The 27,033-nt window shown below is 41.2% G+C and overlaps 1 protein-coding gene across 1 annotated transcript in view; it reads right to left on the reverse strand.

Annotated features, from left to right (window-relative positions):
• Positions 1-19,681, reverse strand: part of GPNMB (glycoprotein nmb) — a 29,430-nt gene extending 9,749 nt beyond the window's left edge. The window contains exons 1-6 of the mRNA XM_017860002.1: positions 19,383-19,681; positions 13,106-13,258; positions 12,255-12,398; positions 9,130-9,303; positions 5,937-6,095; positions 5,297-5,617 (exon numbers count right to left, since the gene is read on the reverse strand). Coding sequence (XP_017715491.1) covers positions 5,297-5,617; positions 5,937-6,095; positions 9,130-9,303; positions 12,255-12,398; positions 13,106-13,258; positions 19,383-19,452 — 1,021 coding nt within the window. The 5' untranslated portion in view covers positions 19,453-19,681. The remainder of the gene's footprint in view (positions 1-5,296; positions 5,618-5,936; positions 6,096-9,129; positions 9,304-12,254; positions 12,399-13,105; positions 13,259-19,382) is intronic.
• Between the last annotated feature and the right edge of the window lie 7,352 nt (positions 19,682-27,033).

The following is a 27,033-nucleotide window of genomic DNA, read 5'->3' on the forward strand; positions in this document are numbered from 1 at the left end:
AAAAAAAAAAAAAAAAAAAGTCTAGAAAGAAAATAACGATACTGAAAATATAATCTTCTTTTTAATTTCAAAAGATAAGTGAAGCGGACTCAGTCTTGGGGAAGGACATCAAAGCCTCATAAGAGCTGCATTTCTAACTGAGTGACATGTGAGTGAAGCTGGCTGGGAGATTTCTCCAGGGCATCTCAGAACCGTCAGCGGGTAAACATCCCTGTGATTTTCCTGTGCCCAGAGCAGGTTTCTCAGAGCAGTTCTCAGAACAGGTCCAGAAATGAATGCTCCATGGCACACACTTTGAGAAATGCTGCTCAGGTAAAGCCCAGAAAGGCCTGGACACTGTGTTAGACTGAATGCAGTGGTTTACCAGCAGGAAGGGCTGTGGCAGCCTCTTGGGAATGTCCCCTGAGTTTCACATTGGTCCTCTGGAAATGACAAAACAGTCATTCTGACTGTCCTGAGATTCAAATGATCTACTCTATAGCAATAGGATTGTTTGTGCGGGGCATTCAAGTTCAGTAGCTCTTCTCCAGAAAACCATACAATTTCTTATTTTGAAGTTCTTGACAGGCAGAATTTAGTTGTCAAGTTAGAGCACAGAATCATGACCCTGCCATATTTTAAAATGAAACTTCTCTTGCTCTGCATATACTTTAGTGCTAAAAATGAAATAAAACTTATTTTCTTAAAAAATGACCAAATAATAAAAGTCAATGATTCTACCTTAGATAGAATGCCTTTAAAATGCATATGGAGGCTGGGCATGGTGGCTCACACCTGTAATCCTAGCACTTTGTGGGGCTGAGGTACGTGATCACTTGAGGCCAGGAGTTCAAGACCAACCTGGGCAACATGGTGGAACCTAGTCTCCATTAAAAATAAAGAAATATTAGCTGGGCTTGGTGGTTCGCATGCCTGTAGTCCTGCCTACTGGGGAGGCTGAAGCAGGAGAATTGCTTGAACCCGGAAAGCAGAGGTTGCAGTGAGCCGAGATTGCACCACTGCACTCCAGCCTGGGCAACAGAGCAAGACTCCGTCTCAAAAAAAATAAAAAAGCACATAGAGCTTTGCAAACATTGTGTCTATAAAGTCAAGGTATGATTCAAGGGCTAATGGAGAGAAACGCACACCTTAAAAGACAGATGAGAAAGAAGGTCAGCTTCATCTTTAATTCAGTATTTATGTCCCTGTTGCCCAGAGAATGGTGTGAGAGCTCTTGATTCTCTAGGAAAGTTCTCTATGATATGATGTTATTTTATATAAAGAGAGAGTGTTACAGTAATTAGCATCAGTCTTACAAAAGGTTTTTTTATTGTTTCAGATTTGTTCACAAGTCTGAAAAACGAATAATAGCACTGTTAGCTAAGGGAAGAGAATTCTGTGACTTAAAAATAGCACACACACATCTGCCATCGGATTTAAACCCACCTACTTGAGTCACCTCTTCGACTTGCTTCTACCTCACTCCTGCATTTGCATTTCATTTCTATTTTTGGCTGTGCATTATTATGAAGCCACTTACCAAAGCAGAGAGAACATATTTTTTGGCCAAACAATAATATAATAGTCATCCAAGCCCTTTAATATGGCCTGTATAGCTGGAAATGCTCCCTGGAAGAGACCTTTTAGAAATGTCCCTTCTCGCTCTCCCTAAGAGAGATGCTAGTTTAAGGCATTTTGGGGTTGATTATGATTGATCTAACATCTTTAGATAAAGCCAGGCAGCTTTCCTTTGCAATAAAACTTAACTAACCTGTAGGGGTTACTAGTTTATTCTATTTTATTTATTTTTTTTGAGACAGAGTTTCTCTCTTGTCGCCCAGGCTGGAGTGCAATGGTGCGATCTCGACTCACTGCAACCTCCACCTCCCAGGTTCAAGCAATTCTTCTGCCTCAGCCTCCCAAGTAGCTGGGATTACAAACACTCTCCACCACGCTCAGCTAATTTTTATATTTTCAGTGGAGATGGGGTTTCACCATGTTGACCAGGCTGGTCTTGAACTCCTGACCTCAGGTGATCCACCTGCCTCAGCCTCCTAAAGTGCTGGGATTACAGATGTGAGCCACCGTGCCTGGCCTGCTAGTTTGTATCTTATGATCTCACCTAGGGATAAATTATAACAGAAATTTTAAATAACTTTTCATTGGCTTCAAATATACTTTTAACACATGCTATGATATAAATAGTTTATAAGAAAACAAGCTAGTTTAATAAAATGAAATTCAAAGTAGACTACAATTAAACAACCTAACATTAAGTCTTTTACCATTCTGGAACTTAAATATTAAAGGCATCTGTAATTTATTTTGAATTTTATACCTGGTCCTCTTTTTTGTAAAGAAGATAGATCATTAATACTTGTAGATAAAGAAATTGCTTCTCCTAAAGGATTACTAGAATAAAGCTATATGGTTTTGTTGTTGTTGTTGTTGTTGTTTTTTTTAATTTGAGACGGAGTCTTGCTCTGTCGCCCAGGCTGGAGTGCAGTGGCCTGATCTCAGCTCACTGCAAGCTCCGCCTCCCAGGTTTACACCATTCTCCTGCCTCAACCTCCCGAGTAGCTGGGACTACAGGCACCCGCCACCTTGCCTGGCTAGTTTTTTGTATTTTTTAGTAGAGACGGGGTTTCACCGTGTTAGCCAGGATGGTCTCGATCTCCTGACCTCGTGATCCGCCCGTCTCGGCCTCCCAAAGTGCTGGGATTACAGGCTTGAGCCACCGTGCCTGGCTGAATGAAGCTATATGTTTAAAGTTGTTCAATACAGTTATAGTTGTAGTTGGAATTAGGAATAATCTAATCATCCATCAATAAAAGAATGGTGGGCTGGGCACGGTGCCTCACGCCTATAATCCCAGCAGTTTGGAAGGCTGGGGTGGGTGGATCACCCATGCTCAGGAATTGGAGACCAGCCTGAGCAACATGGCAAAACCCCATCTCTACTAAAAAACAAAAAAATTAGCTGGGCATGGTTGTGCATGCCTGTAGTCCCAGCCACTCGGGAGACTGAGGCAGGAGGATCACTTGAGTCCAGGAGGCGGAGGTTGCAGGAAGCTGAGATTGTGCCACTGCACTCCAGCCTGGGTGTTAGAGCAAGACCCTGTCTCAAAAAAAAAAAAAAAAAAAAAAAAAGAATGGTGAGATAAATGATAGTAGATACATTCTATGGAACACCATGCAGCCACTGGATAAAGTGAGATAGATTTACATGTATTAACAATGGAAAGATGTCTATAATGTTTGTTAAATTAGAAAAAAAGCAAATTGTAAAACAGTATAAATAGCCCTCTTGTGTAAACGAACCCGTTTACACAACCAAAACAACAAACCTATGTGTATATATAGTATATGTTTATAAATGCATAGACAAAGATCTGGAAAGAAATCCTCCCAATTATTAACAGGGTTTAACTCTTGGGAGGAGAGTATGAGTGGGGACTTTTGCTTTTTACTCTAGACATCTATATTGTTTTAATTTTACTAAGGAACATGCATAAATTTTATAATTTAAAGCATTTTTGAGATAAAATCAGTGATAACTTGTGTTGTCTTGACTTAGATATGCTTGATTTAACAAGCTCTCATTTTATTACTAACATCTTATTATAAAACTTTATAATTTATAACAAACAAGATTTTGTAAAAACAAGAGAAGAAGCCCCAGACGTCATGATGGACCGTCTTGGGCTTGGTCCATGACGCCCTCTTGTGACCAGTGAGAGGATGTCAGCCTACTGCTATCCCCGGGATCCTGGGGTGCTGAGTGCAACTGGCCCAGTGGGGAAAGGGTGGTGATGGCATGGGGTAGCGTGGGGAATCAGATGGAAGCCAGTGCTACCCAAAGTGGACTCTTAAGGACTTCTTGAATGTCCCCAGACTTTTAATACAGGGTGGTATTGAATTACTCATGTCTTATATGCAGCACAGTTTTATTTTTATTTAGTTATTTTAATCTTTTTTTTATATACTTTAAGCTCTAGGGTATATGTGCATAACATGCAGGTTTGTTACATATGTATACATGTGCCATGTTGGTGTGCTGCACCCATTACTCGTCATTTACATTAGGTATATCTCTTAATGCCATCCTGGCCCCCCTCCCCTCACCCCCCACAGGCCCTGGTATGTGATGTTCCCTGCTCTGTGTCCAAGTGTTCTTATTGTTCAGTTCCCCCCTGTGAGTGAGAACATGTGGAGTTTGGTTTTCTGTCCTTGTGACAGTTTGCTCAGAATGATGGTTTCCAGTTTCATCCACATCCCTACAAAGGACATGAACTCATCCTTTTTTATGGCTGCATAGTATTCCATGGTGTATATGTGCCACATTTTCTTAATCCAGTCTATCATTGATGGACATTTAGGTTCATTCCAAGTGTTTGCTATTGTGAATAGTGCCACAATAAACATACGATGCAGCACAATTTTAATGTCAGGAGTCACTGCAGCTGGCTAACCCAGAAATACTCTCAAGCTGCATTCTTTCTTGGACCATTTGGAAATTGCTTTCAAGTACAGCTGTGTTTTCATGGACACTGGGTGAGTGTGGGCAGGGTAGGGAAAGAAATTAGCAGGGGAGAGGAAGGAACATAGAAACGGCCTGATCATTTATAAGGTGCCAGTGTGCCTTCTCATAGCCATAAAAAATGGCAGATAAACAAAAATGTGACAGGTTAGAAGAGAGCAGAGTGTGTACACATAGCAGGGGCCAGTGCAAATGAGGAAGGTCAAAGAGCTTTCTATAAGTCACTGAATTCTATTTGCAAAGTGACTTTAAATACATTCTCCCTTCTTCTGTGTTCTATAGATGTAAAATGGTGATAAATTTGCTTTAAAAAATCAACAGGTGGCCGGGCGCGGTGGCTCAAGCCTGTAATCCCAGCACTTTGGGAGGCCGAGACGGGTGGATCACGAGGTCAGGAGATCGAGACCATCCTGGCCTACACAGTGAAACCCCGTCTCTACTAAAAAATACAAAAAACTAGCCGGGCGAGATGGCGGGCGCCTGTAGTCCCAGCTACTCGGGAGGCTGAGGCAGGAGAATGGCGTAAAACCCGGGAGGCGGAGCTTGCAGTGAGCCGAGATTGCGCCACTGCACTCCACCCTGGGCGACAGAGCGAGACTCCGTCTCAAAAAAAAAAAAAAAAAAAAAAAAAAAAAAAAAAAAAAATCAACAGGTACAAAATGTAATCACCGCAGAGTCCTTACAATATCCCCTTAAGGAGGGATTTAATAATATGACCTATGCGAATATTTTGTTAGCCATTAAGGAGCCCCCCTCAAAGATCACTGCGAAACCTTACCTAAAGAAGGGGTGGGTTTTGGAGGTCTGGGTGGTGGTGGTGGTGGTGGCGGACAAGGTCCTGGTGCTGCAGCTTTCACAGTGAGGTTAAGGCTGAAGGTTCCATTGAGCACATATGTGTGATTCACAGTGTGATTGATGGAAACAAACAGGCCAGTATTATCCCCGAAGCTCCACTTGTAGTTAATGGTAGAATAATTGAGGAAGTGGCTAGGATCATGAATCAGGACATCAAACGTAATGGGGAGATCTTTGAGGAAGGTGTCATCGGATGAATTTCGATCATTCTTCTGGGACATAGTCACAAATACAGGAATCTGATCTAAAATATACATCCCCCAAAGAAAGAAAGAATGCATGACTGCTTGATTGTAAGTGGAGGACTTCGACGATGCTTTTAGGTTAAAATATTAAAATGAGGGATAATCTAGCATTATTTTCCTTTTCACATGCAAGTTATCTGTGGTTTCCTATGCTATTCTGGAAAACAGATGAACTACAACTAATTAAATATACAAGCTTAGATAGGGGCCCAGATGAATCGTAACCTAACCCCGAACACTTGGCCTTAACTCTTTTTGAACCCATTGACGTCAACAGAATGAAGTGCCTCATCCTCAGTTAGAGTTCACACCACTCACCCGTTACCACGTACACATCTTTCACTTGTGCGATGGGAACATATGCCCGTCCATGTCTTCTATAGACAGTCACTTCCATGAGTTGAGGCCCAAGTGTCACATTGGCTGTGTTCACAGAAACTCTCACTGAACATCGTCCCAATTTCTGGAAATACTGACCTTTGGGAGGATGGAAATTTTTAGTTATTGGCTGCATTAAATCATCATTATAGAAAGCTGTTCCTTAAAGACTAGCTACAACCATTTATAGATTGCTCTGAGTAGGGAAAATAGGATGGGCCTATGGTGCTGCTTCAGAAAGGGAGATGGTGCTCATTTTAATGTGAAATCTTATGAAACAAACCCACAGTTATACACATGTAATTGTATATAGTTGGTTAAAATTTAAAAAGCTGTTTAGTGGCATAATACAGTTAGCCCTTAGTTTACAAATAAATGCTTTTCGTGTTAAGTATTTGGCACTTGAAATACATGTTTTCCCTACAGAAAATACATTTAATAAAATGATGAGGTGTCCAGAAGAGTTAAAAAATTATTTATCCAATAACCTACCTTATTTTTGTTACTATTTCCGCTATATTATTAAGCAGATTTTAAAAGGGGACTGGAATCCTCCATCTCCTAATAGTATTTGTATATAAAAATACAGCAAGTAGCTGGGCGTGGTGGCTCATGCCTGTAATCTCAGCATTTTGGGAGGCTGAGGCAGGCGGATCACCTGAGGTCAGGAGATGGAGCCCATCCCGGCCAATATGGTGAAACCCTGTCTCTACTAAAATACAAAAAAATTAGCCAGGTGTGGTGGTACGAGCCTATAATCCAAGCTACTCGGGAGGCTGAGGCAGCCGAATTGCTTGAACCCAGAGGCGGAGATTGCAGTGAGCCAACATCATGCCACTGCACTCCAGCCTGGCGACAGAGCGAAACTCTGTCTCAAAAAAATAAAAATAAAAATCCAGTAAGTGATGAAATAGAGGATGGCAGACATAAAACAGAATAGAGCGGTTCCACAGGCACTTTTCTAGAACACCCCTGAGTCATTCCTTTTCTTTCTCCAACCCTCCCTCCTGCTAGCTAACAGGTGGAAGTAATTCCTCTCCTTCAGGGCTCAAGGACATTTAAACAAATTTTAAAACTCTGTAACTCCTCTTACTATAATTCCCAAATCAAGAACTTTTCTAATCCTGCCAGGGGGCCTGGTTTAGACCTGTCACTGACTGGGTATCTTAGATTGAATGCTTTCGAGACCGGGCTGTTTCAAGACCCTATTTATCACACCGTCGAATGTGTGAGAAAAACATACTGGTCTCTCAAGGGATGTGTGATTTGGAATCCTCCTCCACTTTGAGGTGCAGGGGTAGTTCCCTCAGAAGTTATAAGGGGAAGGGGTGTCTCTCAGGCGTTATTCATGAAGCAAATGTTAGTTTCAGCTCTGAGAGGTGAGACCATACTTAGCTGAGGGAGAATATCAGTTAACTCTGAGACCTCAGTGGAAGACAGAAATTCAAGGCAGTCTTGTTAGACCAACAGAGCAAGTTCTAGGCTGAAGGTTGATTTTAAAGACAGACAGTTGATCTGGTAAGTTATTGGAATGTTTACTAGGCTAAAGAGTCTGGGAGTGTTAGTAAACATAAGTGACTCCATGCAAACTGTCAGAATTCTGTCATGAGAGGGACAAGTCAAAGAAATGTTTGGTGAGTTGGCTAATGGGGTCACAATGGCAGTGAAAAATAAGTCAGTTTTAAGGCAACTGGTTTATATAGATGAGCATAATATTTGACATAGCTTTACTCTGCTCAATGGGTATGTATTGTTAATATTTTGTCCTGATTTGTAAATAAGTTAATTGAAGGAAGAGGAGTGCTTTCTAATCTGTGATGAAAGATGAAACATTTAGAAATCTGGAGGCTGCTCAATTGGTAGCAGTTTTCAAATATGCAGTGTCAGGTGGCACCTAGTGACATTTTAAACTAAGAATTTAGCAGCCTAATTGATAATAAGCTAAGTTTGCTTCTTCTAAAAGTAATCATTTCCCCAGTAATAAAGCAAAATGAATACCATTTGTAATTTAAAAAAAGACAGAATGGGCTAGGTCAAAGCAGAACAGTAGTTATTTTATTTCTACACAATGAAATATTGTGCAGCCATTAAAACAATGTATAAAAATTTAAAAAATCATATCATTAAATGCTCATGATAGTAAGCAAAAATGTGTATGTGATCTTAATAATGAACTTAATAAATACTAGCAAAGAAAACACCATAATAATTAACAATGATAATCTCTGATGTTAATTACAGATAATTTTTATTTTTTATTTGTATCTTTTCTGAGGATTTCCTACAAATAAATAGCACATGCTTCTTTAAATCTTAAAAATTCTCTAGAGAACATAAAAAAACAGAAGAAGAAATCAATGAATGCTCATCCATGTGCCATTCTGGTTTTTTTTTNTCTGAGGATTTCCTACAAATAAATAGCACATGCTTCTTTAAATCTTAAAAATTCTCTAGAGAACATAAAAAAACAGAAGAAGAAATCAATGAATGCTCATCCATGTGCCATTCTGGTTTTTTTTTGTTTTTTTTTTTTGAGATGGAGTCTCACTCTGTCGCCCGGGCTGGAGTGCAATGGCTCAATCTCCTCTCACTGCAACCTCCACCTCCTGGGTTCAAGTGATTCTCCTGCCTCAACCTCCTGAGTAGCTGGGATTACAGGTGCACACCACCACACCTGGCTAATTTTTATATTTTTAGTAGGGACGGGGCTTCACCATGTTGGCCAGGCTGGTCTTGAACTCCTGACCTCAGGTGATCCACCTGCCTCGGCCTTCCAAGGTGCTGGGATTACAGGTGTAAACCATATGCCCAGCCTCCATGTGCCATTCAAATAAATAAGTGTTAGTATTTTTTCTTGTTATGGTTTTAGGCAGAAAAAAAAAAGTGGTTTTGTTTTTTTGAAAAGAGCTTAATATTTTAGTTTTCTCTCTTTTAACTCTTCAGTGTCCTGGAGATTGGCAAGGTTAACCAGGATTTCATTTTCTCTCTCACCGTTCACCCATGCTAAGGAAAGTTAGCAGGGTGACTGCTATTAACTCTCTGTGTTATCATTCCCAATTATAGAGTAAGAAAAGAGAAGGTTGAAATTTTAAGGAAAGGTAAAGAAGAGGCTTAGGGGTTTGTAAAAGCCAACCAAGTGTGTGGAAGACATAGACGAAATTCCATCTTCTCCATCCGGGGTGGTGAGGAAAAGGTTTCCCATCGGGGAAGACGTTATGATGGCTTTGGCCGGTGCCATTTTCCCCATCACAGTCCTCTGACCACGCTGTCCAGTTGTAAACATATGGATCAGCAGATAAACCAGCCTCTAAACAGAGAAAGAAACCAGCTATGAGTGTTATCTGGGTTCAGAAAACCCAATGTGCGTGCATCACTGAATTAAACATTTTTTCATATTTTTTATAACTATTTTAAAAGTAGTTAGACAACTAAACACTTAATATGTAGAATTCATCCAATAGTATGCTTATGACTTGTGCACTTTTCTGAATTTGTTATATTTCAATGAAAGTTTTATACAAAGCAATTATTCAAGAAAGTCCAATGTAGAGATATCATTTAATGTATTTTTCTTCCTATTGGGTTTTCAAATCATAATCCTATTCAAATCAAACTGAGAGTTTATCTTTTTATTTTGACACACTCTATCTGTAGTTTTTTTTCCAGACACACTTGACATCATGACTGTTTATTCGTAAAGACTCCAGCACATATGTCTAAGAATAAGAACATTTTCCTACATAGCCCTGACACCATTATCACCCCAATCAAGGTTTGCATATTATATTTGGCTATTTTTGATGCTTTAAATGATTTTTAAAATCCCTCTTTCTCTCTCTAGATGTGGATAGATATATATAGCTATCCTTATATCTACATATGGCTATAGATACATGGAGAGAAGCAGATATGACAAAGTGCTAAAATTGTTGAATCTAGGTGACTATAGTTAACAACAATTTGTTGTATGTTTCAAAACAGCTAGAAGAAAGATTTCGGCTGGGTGCAGTGGCTTACACCTGTAATCCCAGCATTTTGAGAGGCCGAGGTGGGCAGATCAGTTGAGGTCAGGAGTTCGAGACCAGCCTGGCCAACATGTGAAACCCTGTCTCCACTAAAAATACAAAAATTAGCCAGGCGTGTTGCGCGCACCTATAATCCCAGCTACTCAAGACGCCGAGGCAGGAGAGTTGCTTGAACCCGGGAGGCGGAGGTTGCAGTGAGCTGAGATTGCGCCACTGCACTCCAGCCTGGGTAACAGAGTGAAACTCCATCTCAAAAAATAAATAAATAAAGAGAAAGATTTGGAATGTTCTCAACACAAAGAAATGATAAATGTTTGAGGTGATGGATATCCCAATCACCCTGATTTGATCACCATAAATTGTATGCATGTATCAAAATATTACATGTATCCCAGAAATGTGTATGATTATCATGTATCAATAAAAAATTAATCAAAAAATGGGTGAAAGATCTGAATAGACATTTCTCAAAAAAGGTAATACAAATCACTAACAGTATATCATTGCTGGTGGGAATGTAAATTAGTACAACCACTATGGAAAACAGTATGGAGGTTCCTCAAAAAACTAAAAATAGAGCTACCATATGAGGCAGCTGGGAATATATCCAAAAGAAAGGAAATCAATCTATCAAAGAGATGTACGTACTCCTATGTTGCAGCACTATTCACAACAGTCAAGATATGGAACCAAATGAAGTATCCATCAATAGATAAATGGATAAAGAAAATGTGGTATATATACACAATGGAATATTAATCATAAAAAGAATTAAATCCCATCATTTTCAGCAACATGGATGGAACTGGAGGTCATGATGTTAAGTGAAATAAGCCAGGCATAGAAAGACAAACGCTGGCTGGGCGCGGTGGCTCACGCCTGTATTCCCAGCACTTTGGGAGACCGAGGCAGGTGGATCACAAAGTCAAATGTTCGAGACCAGCCTGGCCAACATGGTGAAACCCCGTATCTACAAAAAATACAAAAATTAGCTGAACATGGTATTGGGTGCCTGTAATCCTAGCTACTTGGGAGGCTGAGGCAGGAGAATCATTTGAACCCAGGAGGCAAAGGTTGCAGTGAACCGAGATTGCACCATTGCACTCCAGCCTGGGTGACAGAGTGAAACTCCATCTCAAAAAAAAAAAAAAGTTGTTTCAAAAAAAGAAGAGAAAAAAATGTTATGAAATATTAAATGCTTAATTCATGTTAAATATAAAATATTTTCCATACAGAATTGAATGTTTTTCCCACAGGAAGATAAAAAATTAATAAAAAACGAATATATTGACAGCTTAATAAAAGTTCTAAATAATAAAATCATAAATTCATTATTAAATAGCCTTGTTACTGACTGAAGAATCTCAATAATTAGCTCCGTTTTTTTTTTGTTTTGTTTTTTGAGACGGAGTCTTGCTCTGTCACTCAGGCTGGAGTGCAGTGGCGCAATCTCGGCTCACTGCAACCTTTGCCTCCCAGAGTTAAGCAATTTTCCTGCCTCAGCCTCCTGAGTAGCTGTCATTACAGGCACCTGCCACCATGCCTGGCTAATTTTTATATTTTTAGTAGAGATGGGGTTTCACCATGTTGGCCAGAATAGTCTTGAACTCCTGACCTCAGGTGATCCGCCTGCCTCGGCCTCTCAAAGTGCTGGAATTACAGGCGTGAGCCACAGCGCCCGGCCATTAGCTCTGTTTTTTGAGCATGTACCATTCTGATAAGATAATTTCCCTTGATGTATTTGCGCCTTTGGTCCTCTTTAACATGGACAGGGAGCTTATTTCTTTCACTAAGAGCAAAGCAAAACCAAAATATACACATTTTAGCATTTGTGCCAGCTACACAGCATTTGCTTAAGAAATCCTTGTCAGCCGAAATTAGACTGATCAGCAAACATCTGTCAAATTGGCTATTCTTTGAATAGCCAAGAGTTCCAAGTAATAAAAGCAAAATCTGAGACTCAACGAGGTATTCTCTGTCCAATCAACTGGACACTAAGGAAAAGCAGGGGGTGGCGATGTGGCTTTTGAAGAGGGCTCCAAGCAGGGGAGAGCTGGCTGACGTTGATGTTGATGAAGGCTCTGGGTAGGACCACACACTCACCATCTCTGTTATCCAGCTCATGGAGTGCAGTGGCAAGGGACGAGAGCAGCATCTGGCACTTACAGGAGCACCTGTGACCATTAAGGTTTAGAAAACGGGTCTCCAGTAGTTTAGAATACTGTGTTCTTACCATTTCTGCAGTTCTTCTCATAGACTATGTTGCCATTGGCATCTTCCTTTTGGCATCTAGGGAATACCAGATTCACCACAAATGTTATATTTGAGCCCACGAGAGCTGGTGAGTCACTTGTCAGGACTGCCTGCACACGGCCTCCTAGGACAAAAAAAAGTGGGACTCAATGACCCAGCATCTTTCTCCTTTCATTCATAAACATTTAGAGGTAACTTTATTAATAAGGACCAGAGGACCCACATGCCTCTTTATAATATATTAAATTTATATTTTGTATTCCTCACTTAAGCTTTCAGAGTACAACACTCTAGAAGATAAATTAAAAAATAAATCAGACCAATTAAGAATTCTCTAATCATAGCAAGAACATTTACCTACGATAATAAAATAAATCAGCTCAGTTGGGTTAAGGAGACAAGTTTTAAACGTTTGTATTTTAAATCTCAAAACCAATGACTGAAGGATGCATTCTTTTATCTAAAAAGAAAGATTTTCAGTTTCTGATAAGCCACACCTTTGAGACAGTAAAAATGGCTTTGGGGTGACTGGGTTTCTGAAGATGACCATTCCCAGGTTGGTTAAATAGGTTTAAAGCTAAATCTGCTCACTCTTCAAAAGTATTCCAAGAGCTACCAATGTGGAAATTTCTAAGGAGATTATTTGTGGCTTAGGAAGTGATAGTGTTGGACTAAAGAAAATACTGCCAAGTCCAGGTGCCCCCCACTTGGTAATGAGAGCACTGTCATTCTTGGAAATGACGTGAGCCATGTGATCTAAAAGGCTTTACCATCTACAAGACTTACTGAAGTAGGAAATTGCAGGTGTTTGGGTTGAATCTTTTGACTTACCCTTCCAGGAGTTTTTCCACCTCATGTCTCCCCTCTTCCACACTGGGTAGAGTTTTTCATTCCAGTCATTTTCATCAGAAGACCAGCCATTTAATTGGTTGTGCTCCCTCATGTAAGCAGGAGGTCTTTCATTGCCCAGCACATCATGAAATCCTGTATCAATATTCGAAAAACAAATTCCATTGTTCATTTAGTAATCACCTCACAGAAACTTTTTATTTCTTACTGTTGAAAAGCACATACATAATATATTTAGCGCATCAAGTAAACAGAGAGTGCTTTGTTTTTTAAAGGAAGTCTACTGGAAATATCTTGATTATAAGCATTCAGACCCTATGTCTTTATGAACTTTAAATGAGTCAAAGAAAAATTTTCAAAGTCAATATTTTTTAGCCATCACTTGGCTTCTCAATACACATCCTCTGAATATTTAAATTTGATACAATACCATTAGGAAAACACTGATGCCAAAATCTTCAGATTTTTGGATTTTTTTTCCCATTCTGAACTACTCACTTGGCTAAAGGAGTGCCAGGCTCAGGAATGCCTTCAAGATTCCAAGCAACCTGTACTAGTACCAGGAAGTTTACTGATAAGCAGCTTTTTAATGGTCTTGGTGAATGTTCCATAAACTTTGTGTAGTCCGCATTTGTTAGGTAGAGTGTTTTCTTTTTAAATGTCATTTATGTCAAGCTAGTGGATACTGTTTTTTGAGTTTTCTGTGTTCCTACTGATTTTCTCTATTTGTTATTTCAGTTACTAAGAGAGAAATCTTGGAATCTCCAACTATAATTGTGGTTTTTTCCAATTGCCTGTTTCTTCTTCCAGTTTTTGCTGTATGAATTTTGAAGCTTTGTTGTCAGGTGCATACTATACATTTAGAATTGTTACAGCTTCTTGATGAACTGACCCTTTTCTCAATAGGAATTTATGCTCTTTATCTCTGGTATTATCCCTTGTTCTAAAGAATACTTTGATATGAATGCTTAGTGTTTGGTATATCTTTTTCCATTCTTTTACTTTAAAAAATGTTTAGATTGATGTATGTTTCTACTCATCCTTACATTTTAAGCCTTTGTGCATTTTTATATTTGAAGTAAGGTTCTCATAGAAAGCATGTAATTGGATGTTTAAAAATCCAGTCTGACAATCTCTGCCTTTTAGTTGGAGTGTTTAGATAATTCACATTTAATGTAATGATCAATATGATGAAATTTAAGTGTACCATCTTGTTATTTGTTTTCTATTTGTTCCACTTGTTCTTTTTTTCCTTCTTTTCCTATACTCTTTGGAGTTATATTTGGATTCCATTTTATCTCTACAACTAGCTTGTTAGTGACACCTCTTTCACTTATTTTGTTCTGAGTGATTGCTCTAGGCTTGTAATATTACAGTTCTTTTAAAATTATTTCTAATCTTGAGTTAGTGTCTGTCTTTTTGCTTTGCCTGACCAGCCTGGTGGTCACATGCTCTCTCTTTTGAGAATTGTAGCAGACTGGTTGGTTGCCTCCAAGAAGCTATTTCCTGCCTACACCACTCCTCCTTTTTTCCCTTTGCTGGCAGAGTTTCTACTCTAACCGTTCAAAATTCCAGAGTATCACTTCCTAGCTTTCCTTACAATTTGGGCAGGAGCAGATAGATGATTTGATACTGGCCAATGAGAGCTGAGAAGCAGTCTTTTGGGAACTTCTAAGAAAGGTTTTCCTTCTTTATAACAAGAGATATGTGAGAACAAACTCAATTTTTCCTCCTCAGAATTGATTTTGGAGATGGTAGTGTAATAATGTGATGGCCAGAGCTATGACAGTCATATCTAACTATGAGGACACACATCTGAGGAAACAGTCAACACATTAAGGGTGTCAGAGTGGAAAGATAAAAAGAAATGGAACCCTCAGTGAAACTGTTGAGCCGTTGCTCTAGTCCTGCTTACCTCGGGACTGACCAAGATAATAAATGTCTTAGCCTATTTTGTTACAGCCCAAAGCTCAACTGTCTGTATTCCTCAGCCAATGGTCTTAAACTTTTCTCCAACTAATTTCTATGGTTCTATGTCTTGGCCTAGCTATAGACTCTCGGAGGACAGAAACTCTGTCTTGTTCTTCTCTTAAATCCTGGGAGAGATCCTCCATGAGATGTGGTATTTAGTGGGTGCTCAGAGAAGCCATATTGGATGCATGTCTCTGACCTATTTCTTCTATTCCTCTTCTCTGGTAGGAGAAGGGAGCAACACGTTCCCTTCTTCTCCGGGAGGCAGAGAGAATGGGAAAGAGCAGTGAAGTAGGAGTCATGGAACCTGTTTTCTAGCCTTGGTTCTGTTATTAAACAGACTGTGTGACCTCAGGCCATGTGTATTATCTGGGCCTTCAAATATGACAAAAGCCAAATGTCCTGTGATTCTATGAGATTGCTCCTATTTGGAAATAGATAATAAGTGAGGGGAGGACATTTGTGTTTATCAATAAATATTTGTAATTGGAAATTCACTTGAGTCATATGAAAAGAACTAAGATTATTTAGTTCAAATCCCTTCATTTTATATATGAAGAAATTCAGGCCTAGGGAAATGATATGATTCACCTAGGGTCATCTTTAGTAGAAATCAAGATTCACATCTTTCAATTCCCAGGACAAGTTCTTTCCACTGTTCCAGAGAGTCTTCCTCTTCCTCAGATCTTGAAAGACAGTTATTGTTTCCAGGAACATAATCAAAACACAGATTTCTCTTCTGATTTTAAATGTCAGAAGTCAAGGAAAAGTACAAACTTAAAAGGAGAGTTACAAGGGATAGGCACATAGGTCAATGGAGTGGAAGAGAGAATCCAGAAATAGATCCACACAAGCATGCGCTACTGATTTATTTATTTATTTTTTTTAAGAGATGGGGGTCTCACTATGTTGCCGAGGCTGGACTCAAACTCCTGGGCTCAAGTGATCTACCTGCCCCAGCCTTCCGATTAGCTAGGACCACAGGCAAGCACTACAGTGCCCGACTGGATTTTAGACAAAGATGCAAAAACAATCCAATGGAGGGAAGATAGCCTTTCAACATATGGTGCTGTAAAATAGCAAAAAGCCTAGGTGAAATCTTCAGGATCTAGGACTAGGCAAGAATTCTTAGACTTGACACAAACACAACCCATAAAAGGAAATTGGAACTCATTAAAATAAAAAACCTTTGCTCTCTGAAACATGACATGAAAGAGGATGAAAAGGCAAGCTACAGACTGGGAGAAATTATCTGCAAACCACACTTCCAATAAAGGACTCGTATTTAGAATATATAAAGAATTTTTGAAACTCACTATAAGAAAACCACGGGATTCAATTAGAAAATTAGTAAAATTAATGAAATGATATTTCACCATTTCATTCATCTTGTGGCAAATAAACACACTAGAAGATATTCAACATCATTATCAGTAGTGAAATATCACTATATCCCTATCAGTAAGACTTAACTAAAAAGCAGTGACAACATCAAATGCTTACAAGGATGTAGAGAAACTAGATCGCTCACACATTGCTAGTGGAAATGTAAAATGGTACAACCACTCTGTTAGCTTCTTGCAAAATTAAACATGCAACTATCATATAACCAAGAAATTGTACCCTTTGGCATGCATCCCAGAGAAACGAAACTGATATTCACACAAAGATCTGCACATGAATGTTTATAGCAGCTTTATTCATAACAGCCCAAACTGAAATAACCCAGATGTCCTTTAATGGGTGAATGGTTAAGCAAACTGTGGTACATCCATACCACGGAATACTACTCTGTGACAAAGAGGAACAAACTATTGATGCAGTTACTTCAATAAATCAATAAAGTTCCAGGAAATTATGTTGGGTTTTAAAAAAAGCAAATCTCAAAAGGTTACATACTGGATAATTCCATTTGTATAGAATTTTGAAAATGACAAAGTGATAAAAATGGAAACGAGATTAGTGGTTGTCAGGAACTGGGTGAGGGTTGGAAGGAGGGAAGTGGATTTGGCTATACAAGGGCATGAGAATACTTTGATGATGGAGCTCTGCTGTGTTTTGACTGTATCAATGTCAATATCTGGGCTGTGATGCCGTGTTTCGCATGATGGTACCACTGGGGCAAACTGGGTAAAGGGTGCATGGGGATCTCTCTGTATTATTCCTTACAACAGTATGTGAATCTATAAATACCTCACACTAAAAGTTGAATTTAAAATAAAGGCCAGATGCAATGGCTCATGCTTGTAATCCCAACACTTTGGAAGGCCGAGGGTGGGCGATTGTCTGAGCCCAGGAGTTCCAGACCAGCTTGGGCAACATGGCAAAATCCTGTGTCTGCAAAAATTAAAAAAATTAAATAAACCCATTCAGATGAGGTGGCTTACGCCTGTAGTCCTAGCATTCTGGGAGGCCAAGGCAGGATTGAGCCCAGAAGTTTGAGACCAGCCTGGGCAACATAGTAAGATCCCATTTCTACAACAAATACAAAAATGTGAAGGTAAATTGAGGTCACACCCAGTGCTGCAGCTGACTCTCCCTCCACACTTCGGCCTCCTTGCTGTGTCCACCAGCAGAGAGGTGGTGGCTGGGCTGCCGCCAGCTACCTTGTCCACACCTTCCCCTTCCTTCAGGGCTACGAATGGAAAATGGCAGGAAGTCTTTAGTGCTTGATACACTGCTACATTCTGCCTGCCCTTATTTTTTCTGGGCAGAATATTTAGTCCAGAGCAAGGTGAACCCGGTGAATGGCTGATTTTTGTTACACTGCCTTAAGAGGTTGAGGACTCCTCTCGAGCTAACAGTGCGGATTCAGCCTCCTGCTAATCTGTTTTATTGAGCAGAGCGAAGTGGACTTGAAAGAGGCTGGAATAAGGGCAAGTGTCCCCCATCGGGTCTATTCGTCTATTCCGTGTTCCTTCGTCTTTAAAGGAGCCTGTCCTGGGAGGTATCCTAAGTGTGGGTGCAGGTCTGCCTCCTTAGGAACAATCCCCACCATGCATGTCTCTCTCCCACGCCAAGCAGCTGATCTCACAAGAACCCAATTACCCAGTTTTGCAAATGAGGAAACGAAAACTCCTCGTTTGGAAGGAAATGAGGAAACGGAGCAAAACCACTGGAGACCCAGCCCCTAGGCTGGCGGGAAGCCCGAGCCTGTCCAACCCCAAACCTGGGCAGGAAGGACAGAGGTCAGGATGGAAGGCTGTCTCCTCAGCTTACCCGCTGTGTGGCTTGGGGCGAGTTCCTTGCCCACTCTGTGGCCCGCGTCCTCGTGTGGGAAGCGGGACCATCACAGCGCCGGGCTCCGCAGGCTGCTAGGAGGAAGCGCAGCGCACTGCGGGCCCGGCACGTGCTACACGCCGACACCGGATCAGCTCCTTGTGATGAGGCTTACTCTCCAAAAACGCAGGCGTTTTCCCGGGTTGCAGTCGCAGTCGGGAGCCCGAGGGTTAGGGCGCGGCCGCGGGGTCTTGTGGGCCGGAGTGCGGCCCACGTCTCAGGCCTCTGCGGCTCCGAGCAGAAGCCGCTGCGCCTCTGGCCTCTTCCCCCGCCCCGTGCCGTCCCCGCAATCCCAGGCCCAGGGTCACAGCGACTCAGCTCTCTTCCTCTCGCGAATCTGCACACTGACTCAGTGGTCTGGACCGTGGCTGCATAGGCAGATCCCAATAGGAACTTTTAAAACAAGGATCCTCTGACCCCACTCCCAAATATTCCGGTTTCATTGCGTGGGTATCAGTATTGTTAAAAATGCCCTGGCCTCTCCTGCGTGACCAGGGTAGAGAGCCCGGGTTTCAGCTCCTCTCCCAGCAAGCTCCTGCAGGTCTGTGAGGAAGCCCCGCAGGAGGAGCAATAGCTTCTGGGCTGGGAAGATTCGTGAGTTTGTCTCCAGATTGGAGACCCCGTTTCACGTGAGGTCTCCACCCTTTTGGATGGAAGCTGGACACAGTTTAGTTAATGGAGTTGCTTTGTTCTGTGACCGGAGGCTGTCCAACCCTCCACCAACTACTGTCTGGCAAGAATGGGTTACAACTGCAATGGAAAAAAAACTTCACAAGACAAGGGCTGCATGGTTTTTACTTTCCATGAGCCGAAAGCAAAGAATGGAGCTGGAGGCATTTTGCTGTAGTTTCAGCCTTCCCAACAATTTGCAGAAGAAAAGATGAGTGAGACAGAGATGAATGCTTCCTGAAGAACTTGAGTCCAACCTCTAGTTCAGAGGATATTATTAGCCATCATTTCAGCCAATGGCCAGAGAATGGGTTAAACATAGAAATTGAGGGTTACTCACGTTTGGCAGCATCAAGTGGCAATCTTGCAGCCAGGAGCAGAAATCCCAGGAAATAGTAGAGGCATTCCATGCTGAATTCTCACGGACGCAGGCACTCAAGGTTTAACTCTGAATTCCTCTGGGCCCATCCACCAAAGCAACAGTGTTCTTCTGGCATCTGTGGTGCCTCCCTCTCTATTTTAATTAAATACAGGGCCTCGGGGAGGATCATGTGATGGTATTAAGCGGCATTGCCTGATCTGGTCTCTCAAGTTCAGCCTCTTACAACTCATGTGCTTATGAGTCACTCCTTGGCATCTATTTATTCACTTTTCAGATGCACATTATTTCAATTTTGTGATTCCACATTTACTAGATTCAAGGAGAGTTTTTTCCTATAGATTTTATTTCAATATTCTTTTTTTTTTTTTTTTTTTTTTTTTTTTTTTTGGAGGTGGAGTCTCACACTGTCACCCAGGCTGGAGTGCAATGGCATGATATCAGTTCACTGCAACTTCCACCTCCCAGGTTCAAGCCATTTTCCTGCCTCAGCCTCCTGAGTAGCTGGGATTACAGGTGCCCACCACCATGCCTGGCTAATTTTTTGTATTTTTAGTAGAGGCAGGTTTCACTGTGTTGGCTAGAATGGTCTTAAACTCCCGACCTCGTGATCTGCCCGCTTCGGCCTCCCAAAGTGCTGTGATTACAGGTGTGAGCCACCGTGTCTGGCTCAATATTCTTTACCAAATAAAATTTCAATCCTCCAGCCTCACTGATTATCAACTTACTTGGTTCCTATACTGCATGAGGCACCCAGCTCATGTTTAGAGTTCACAGTTATGCATCCTTTCCTATGATGTAGTTGTCCACCTCCTCCTGTGCTCGTGATTGCTTGTATATTTTTTTCCTCCAAGAGGAAGCAAAGATGGAGGAGGTGTATCATCAATCATTTGAAATTGTGGAATACATAAGTGGATGATAACATGAATGTTGTGCCAGGATGTGCTGGAAACAGCTGCCCAGGCCTCTGGTAGCTGAGAAATTTACTCAAAAGCACATTTAGAATATCTGTGCAATTCCATATAACTTTTGTAATAACCTGCATAATTTTTGGTAACTGCTTTCAAAGCATTTATGTGTTGCATTACTCAGGGCCAATTGCATAAAATGTTCTGTGTATTTTTTTGTGTTATAGAAAGCAGGCATTAAATGTACAAACAAGTGTGTCTGTAACATAAATTTATACAGTCATATCATTCCTGGTTACAGAATATGCAGAAAATGTGGCAACATGAAAAGTTTACCATATGTGACCTTTCTCAAACTCACATTCACATGGCCATTTTCAGTACAGGTGAGGGTAAAACTTGGGGTATTGATTTATGGTTCAGTGTGTCAAGGAGGAATGGAAATAGCCTATGAAACTAAAATCCATACAGCAGGAGTGGCTGACTTCCATCCCTAAGGTGGCACACAACTCTGTAGAGTACCTTTTACAGCCTTTGAAGCAAATATGAAGGGGAAAACAACAAAGGGAACACATTATTCATAATCGAAACAAAACAATTTTTAAATATAGATGAGTAAAGGAATAATGCAAATACTTATTAGTTTCATGTAATGTAAAGCGAATAATGTAGACAGTTATTTGCTTTTAAATTACTTAAAACATTTTCTTTTTTTTAAGAGACAGGCTCTCACTCTGTTACCCAGGCTAGAGTGCAGTGGCATGATTATAGCTCATTGCAGCCTCGAACTCCTAGACTGAAGTGATTCTCCCACCTCAGTCTTCGAAGTAGGTAGGACTACAGGCATACGCCACCACACCCTGCTAATTTTTTATTTGCTTTTTATTTTTTGTAGAGACAAAGTCTCACTATGCTGCCCAGGCTGGTCTTGAACTCCTGTCCTCAAGTCATCTTCCCACTTCAACTGCCTACAGCACTATTTGCTTTTTATGACAAACACATAACTTTTACAATTAAAAAAAAAACCTTTACAATTTAAGGAAAAGCTACTATTAACATTTTCTTTCTTTTTTTTTTTGAGGCGGAGTCTTGCTCTGTCGCCCAGGCTGGAGTGCAGTGGCCGGATCTCAGCTCACTGCAAGCTCTGCCTCCCGGGTTTCCGCCATTCTCCTGCCTCAGCCTCCCAAGTAGCTGGGACTACAGGCGCCCGCCACCTCGCCCGGCTAGGTTTTTTTTTGTATTTTAGTAGAGATGGGGTTTCACTGTGTTCGCCAGGATGGTCTTGATCTCCTGACCTTGTGATCCGCCCGTCTCGGCCTCCCAAAGTGCTGGGATTACAGGCTTGAGCCACTGCGCCCGGCTATTAACATTTTCAAAGGTATTATTGTCCTTTGTTGCAGACACAGTTATGGCTCATATTTCTGGCCAGATTAGCCACTCCATCTCTAAATAAATTGGAAGTTTTAAACTCTTCTGTAACAAAACCTTCATTTTGTTTAGGGAGACACAATGATCAAATCAACTTTTATGTCTTTTTTCCTTCCCTGCACAATCAAGGAGAAGGGGCACGGATAGGACAAGAGTCAAAATGTAGGCAGCTGGACAGAGGTGAATAAGAGAACAAGAGAATGATCTTGACTCCAAAGAACTACAAGTTGGATAATCTGTCTCCTGATAATCGATGGTTGACAATATATAAAGTAGTTAACTCTGTGTAGGACTCAGAGACAGGGCCATTTTGGGTAAAGAATATTCTCAAGCTTGTTTGTTTGCTTTGGAAAGATAAAATTATACTGTAAAGAAAGTTTGAAATATTTTGTTGAAATCATTTTTTGAGCTGGTGTAGTGATGTGTACCTGAAGTCCCAGTGATTTGAGAGGCTGCAGCGGGAAAATTGCTTAAGCCCAGGAATTTGAGTCCAGTCTGGGCAACAGAGTGAGACCTCATCTCTTAAAAAAAAAAAAAAGAAAAGAAAGAGGCCGGGCGCGGTGGCTCAAGCCTGTAATCCCGGCACTTTGGGAGGCCGAGACGGGCGGATCACGAGGTCAGGAGATTGAGACTATCCTGGCTAACACGGTGAAACCCCGTCTCTACTAAAAAACACAAAAAACTAGCTGGGCGCAGTGGCGGGCGCCTGTAGTCCCAGCTACTCCGGAGGCTGAGGCAGGAGAATGGTGTAAACCCGGGAGGCGGAGCTTGCAGTGAGCTGAGATCCGGCCACTGCACTCCACCCTGGGCGACAGAGCGAGACTCCGTCTCAAAAAAAAAAAAAAAAGAAAGAAAAAGAAGGAAAAATCGTTCCCTTCAGATCCTCATCGCCAGGTCTGGTAAATATATTATATGGCTCGGGAGGATGAAGGTTGCTAATCAACTGGCCTTAAGGCAATTGAGAAATGAAAAGGGAAACATCTCAATTATCTGGAATTACAGATACAATTATTCTGTTTGGAAATGATGTTGAGGAAAGCAAATAGTCAATTTTTGAGAAATGCCCCAAATTGTCTTCTCTTGGCTTCTGACACTCCTCCTGGTGGCCACAGTCCCGACTTGAGGAGGGATACTTGGGCTGTGAGGACTGAGGCAGCCACCAGAAAGGAGATGTTCGAAATGGCAGGCAGTAACCACACCCAGGAATCCCCGCAGGCTGCCAAGGAATTCACGTCTTTAATTTTAGGAACTGTTCAGTTTAAACTGGTGTTTGAACTGTCTCCAGGTTTACTAAGCTCTGAAATTACTGTCCTACTAAAATGTTTTCCTTAGTTTTCAGGGAAAGAAAAAAAAAAGGAATTAACATCTTTAATTTTAGAAATTGCTCAATTCAAACTGGTGTTTCTAAGCAAGATTATAAAAATTAGTTAAGATCCTTTTCTCCCAACAAGTGGTCAGAAACTTGGAGTCTGAAAACAACACAAATTTATGATCTTACATTTCTGGAAGCTGAAGAGTGAAATGGCCTCACTGGACTAACATCACAGTGTTGGCAGGGCGGCTCTAGGGCAGAATTGATTTCCTTGCCTTTCCAGCTTCTAGGGGCTGCCCACATTTTCTGGCTCATTGGCCCCTCTGTCTCCAGCATTGTAGCCCTCTGGCACTGATTCCCACATCTCCCTCTCCCACTCACAAGGACCCTCGTGATTATACTGGGCCCACCTAGATAATCTGAAATCATCTCCTTGCCTTAAGTCCAGCTGATTAGTAACCTTCATCTGCTCCTTGCCATGTAATATATTTACAGGTCCTGGGGGTTAGGATGTGGAAATCTTTGGGGGCCATTATTCTGTCTAGCACAGTTATACAGTAGATGACATGGTAAAACAATTTATTTTATTTTATAGAGATGAGGTATCACTATGTTGCCCAGGCTGGACTCGAACTCCTGGGCTCAAACAATTCCCCCTCTTCAGCTTCTCAAGTCGCTGGGATTTCAGGTGCACACCATTGCACCAGCTCAACAAATTCTATTTTTGAAGAAAGCATGTGATGGAAGCAGTGATAGAAAGTACCTCTCACAGGTTACAGACTTGTTGAAACAAAGCTTTGATATTTGGCAGAACAGAAAGGCAAGAACAAACTACAGGTAGAGGAATCAGTTCAAAGAGAGAGACAGTGCATGTGACTGCCCTATCCCAATGTGGGCGTTTTAACATGTCATAATCAGAGTCATGGTTTTCAGATTTAAGCATTAGCCAATGACTCAGAGACTTCTGTTTTGTGTATAGTTCTTCAGTCTCTCCTGTCTGGGTATTCTCTGCATGAATGGGTAATTAAAATGCCTTGTTTCCAGGTTTACTAAGCTTTGAAATTACTCTCGCACTTTGGGAGGTAGAGGTGGGAGGATTGCTTAAGTTCAGGAGTTCAAAACCAGTTTGGGTAACATAGTGAGACCCCATCTCTACAAAAAATAAAAAAAATTAGCCAGGCATAGTAGTGGATGCCTATAGCACCAGCTACTCGGGAGGCTGAGGTGGGAGAATCAATGGAGCCCAGAGGTCGGGGCTGCAGTGAGCCGTGATAGAACCACTGCACTCCAGCCTGGGTGACAAAGTGGGACCCTGTCTCAAAAAAAAAAAAAACCCACAAAGGTTAGTGCATCCTTTTCAGTCACCTTTGCAGTGACAATGGCTACTGTGTTTTTAGCCTGTTTTTTCACCTGCAGGAATTTGACACTGGATGCAGGCAAAGGGGCTTTCTTCTTGGAGTGCTGGCTGCAAACATTTTTTTAAAAAAGGACTCTTCTCATGGAATTACTGGCTCCATTTGAAATGACAAAGAGCAATAGGTATAGAAAAATGTGGATGATGGCTGGGCGCAGTGGCTCACTCCTGTAATCCCAGCACTCTGGGAGGCCAAGGTGAGCGGATCATCTGAGGTCAGGAGTTTTTGAGACCAGCCTGGCCAACATGGTGAAACCCTATCTCTATTAAAAATACAAAAAGTAGCCGAGTGTGATGGCAGGCACCTGTAATCCCAGCTACTCTGGAGGCTGAGGCAGGAGAATTGCTTGAAGCTGGGAGGCAGAGGTTGCAGTGAGCCGAGATTGAGCCACTGAACTCCAGCCTGGGAAACAAAGTGAGACTCCATCTCAAAAAAAAAAAAAAAAAAGAAAAAAGAAAAGAAAAGGAAAAGAAAATGTGGATGATCACAATATTTCATCCTACTATTGTTTTTAGACTACTTTCTCTGAATTACACTGTAGAAGGAGAGTAAGACACGAACAGTCATTGTGCAGATGTGAAAGCAATGGCGAATGTGCTCTTTTCTTTTCTACCTTTAGTGCCCATAGAACAGGGAGACATAGTGGGAGAAGCAGAATGGGATCTATGGAGTGAGAAAAAAGGGAGGGACCAACATAGAAATCTGAATGCAAACTTGGCTTCCAGTTAATTAATCAATTAACTTAGAGATGGGATATTGCTACTTTGCCCAGCCTGGCCTTGAACTCCTGGGACTCCTGGGCTCAAGTGATCCTCTGCTACAGCCTCTCTCATAGCTGGCATTAAATGCATGCACCACCATACCCAGATGGTTCTTCGTTTTATGATAACTATGGGCTATCCAGAAATGCCTCCAGTACACTGGAGCAGGGGCACTGCAGGCATTCACTGAAGCTTAATCATAAGCCCATGAGAGAAGAAGCTAGAGCAGAAATCAAAAGGAGGTTGACTGTAGAATAAAGGCCAGGAAACAAAAGCTAGAATAGCACCTTGTATCTTTATTCTGATACCTAAATCCAGCTGTTCTCAATGGAATTTTTGGCACCTAAGATAGAGTTCAATTCAGCAAGCACCGATGTAGGTCCTCTTTTCTACAGTAGCCATCATCTACAAGTCATGAACAACAATCTTAGGAGCATAGGCACTCATTGTGAAGATAAGACATTAACCCTCAAGGTTGGCATAGTATGAGACATGATTTAAATTTTTTATTATAGGAATTTCCAAACATACACAAAAATAGACTAACATAATGAACTTCCATGTACTCCTCACCTACTTCAGTGATCATCAATATATGGCCAATCTTGTTTTGTCCACCTTCTGCAGTAACATTATCTACTGGAGTATTTAAAAATAAATCCTAAATATCATGTGGCAGCAAAACTAAGTCATAAAGACAGAACTACAGGAGTGCAGAGAGATAGAGAATACAGAGAGGTCTTTATGGAAGAAGTATAACTTGACTTAGTTACTATAAAACCATATATACATATATGGTTTATTCTGTTTTTGCTTTGGAGACAAGGTCTCGCTCTGTGAGAGACAAGGTCTCGCTCTGTTGCCCAGTTGGAGTGCAGTGGCATGATCATGGCTCACTGCAGCCTCCAGCTCCTCGGCTCAAGCCTCGTGAGCAGCTGGGACTACAGGTGTGGGCCAACATGCCTTGCTAATTTTTTCTTTTTTGTAGAGATGAGGCCTCACTATCTTGCCCAAGCTGGTCTCAAACTCCTAGCCTCAAGCAATCTTCCTGCCTCAGCCTCCCAAAGCCCTGGGATTACAGCTGTGAGCCACCATGCCCGGCCTAGTTCTTAAATGAAGAGTTAAATTGGCTAAGCACAAAAGAGGCTAGGCAGAGAGCACTCCAAGTGAGTGAGAACAATATGATTAAAAGAAGGAACATTTTCAAAAAGGAATGAGGTAGTAATACATGCTATAACATGGGTGAAACTCAAAAACATGATGCTGAGTGAACGAAATCAGGCACAAAAGGCCACATATTCTGTGATTCCATTTATATGACATGTCTAGAATAGGCAAATCCATAGAGACAGAAAGCAGATTGGTGATTGCCAGGGGCTGTGGAAAGGAAGGAATGGAGAGTAATTGCTTAATGCGTATGGAATTTCATTCTAGAATAATAAAAATGTTTAGGAACTAGATAGAGGTGGTGGCATCACAACATTGTGAATGTACAAGATGCCACTGAATTGTTTACTTTAAAATGGTTAATAATAGCTGGGCATGGTGGCACATACCTGTGGTTCCAGCTACTTGGGAGGCTGAGATAGGGGCAGTTGCTGGAAGCCAGGAGTTGGAGGCTGCAGTGAGCCATGTGAATACCCACCACACTCCAGCCTGGGCAACATAGTGAAACCTTGTCTCTAGAAAAGCAATTAAAAAAAATGTACTATATATGTATAAATTTATATATACATACACATTTATATAGCACTAATATTAATATAATATTAATGTTACATAAATTTT

Source organism: Rhinopithecus bieti, unplaced genomic scaffold (assembly GCF_001698545.2).
Source record: "Rhinopithecus bieti isolate Rb0 unplaced genomic scaffold, ASM169854v2 scaffold_54061, whole genome shotgun sequence".
Lineage (NCBI taxonomy): Eukaryota > Metazoa > Chordata > Mammalia > Primates > Cercopithecidae > Rhinopithecus > Rhinopithecus bieti.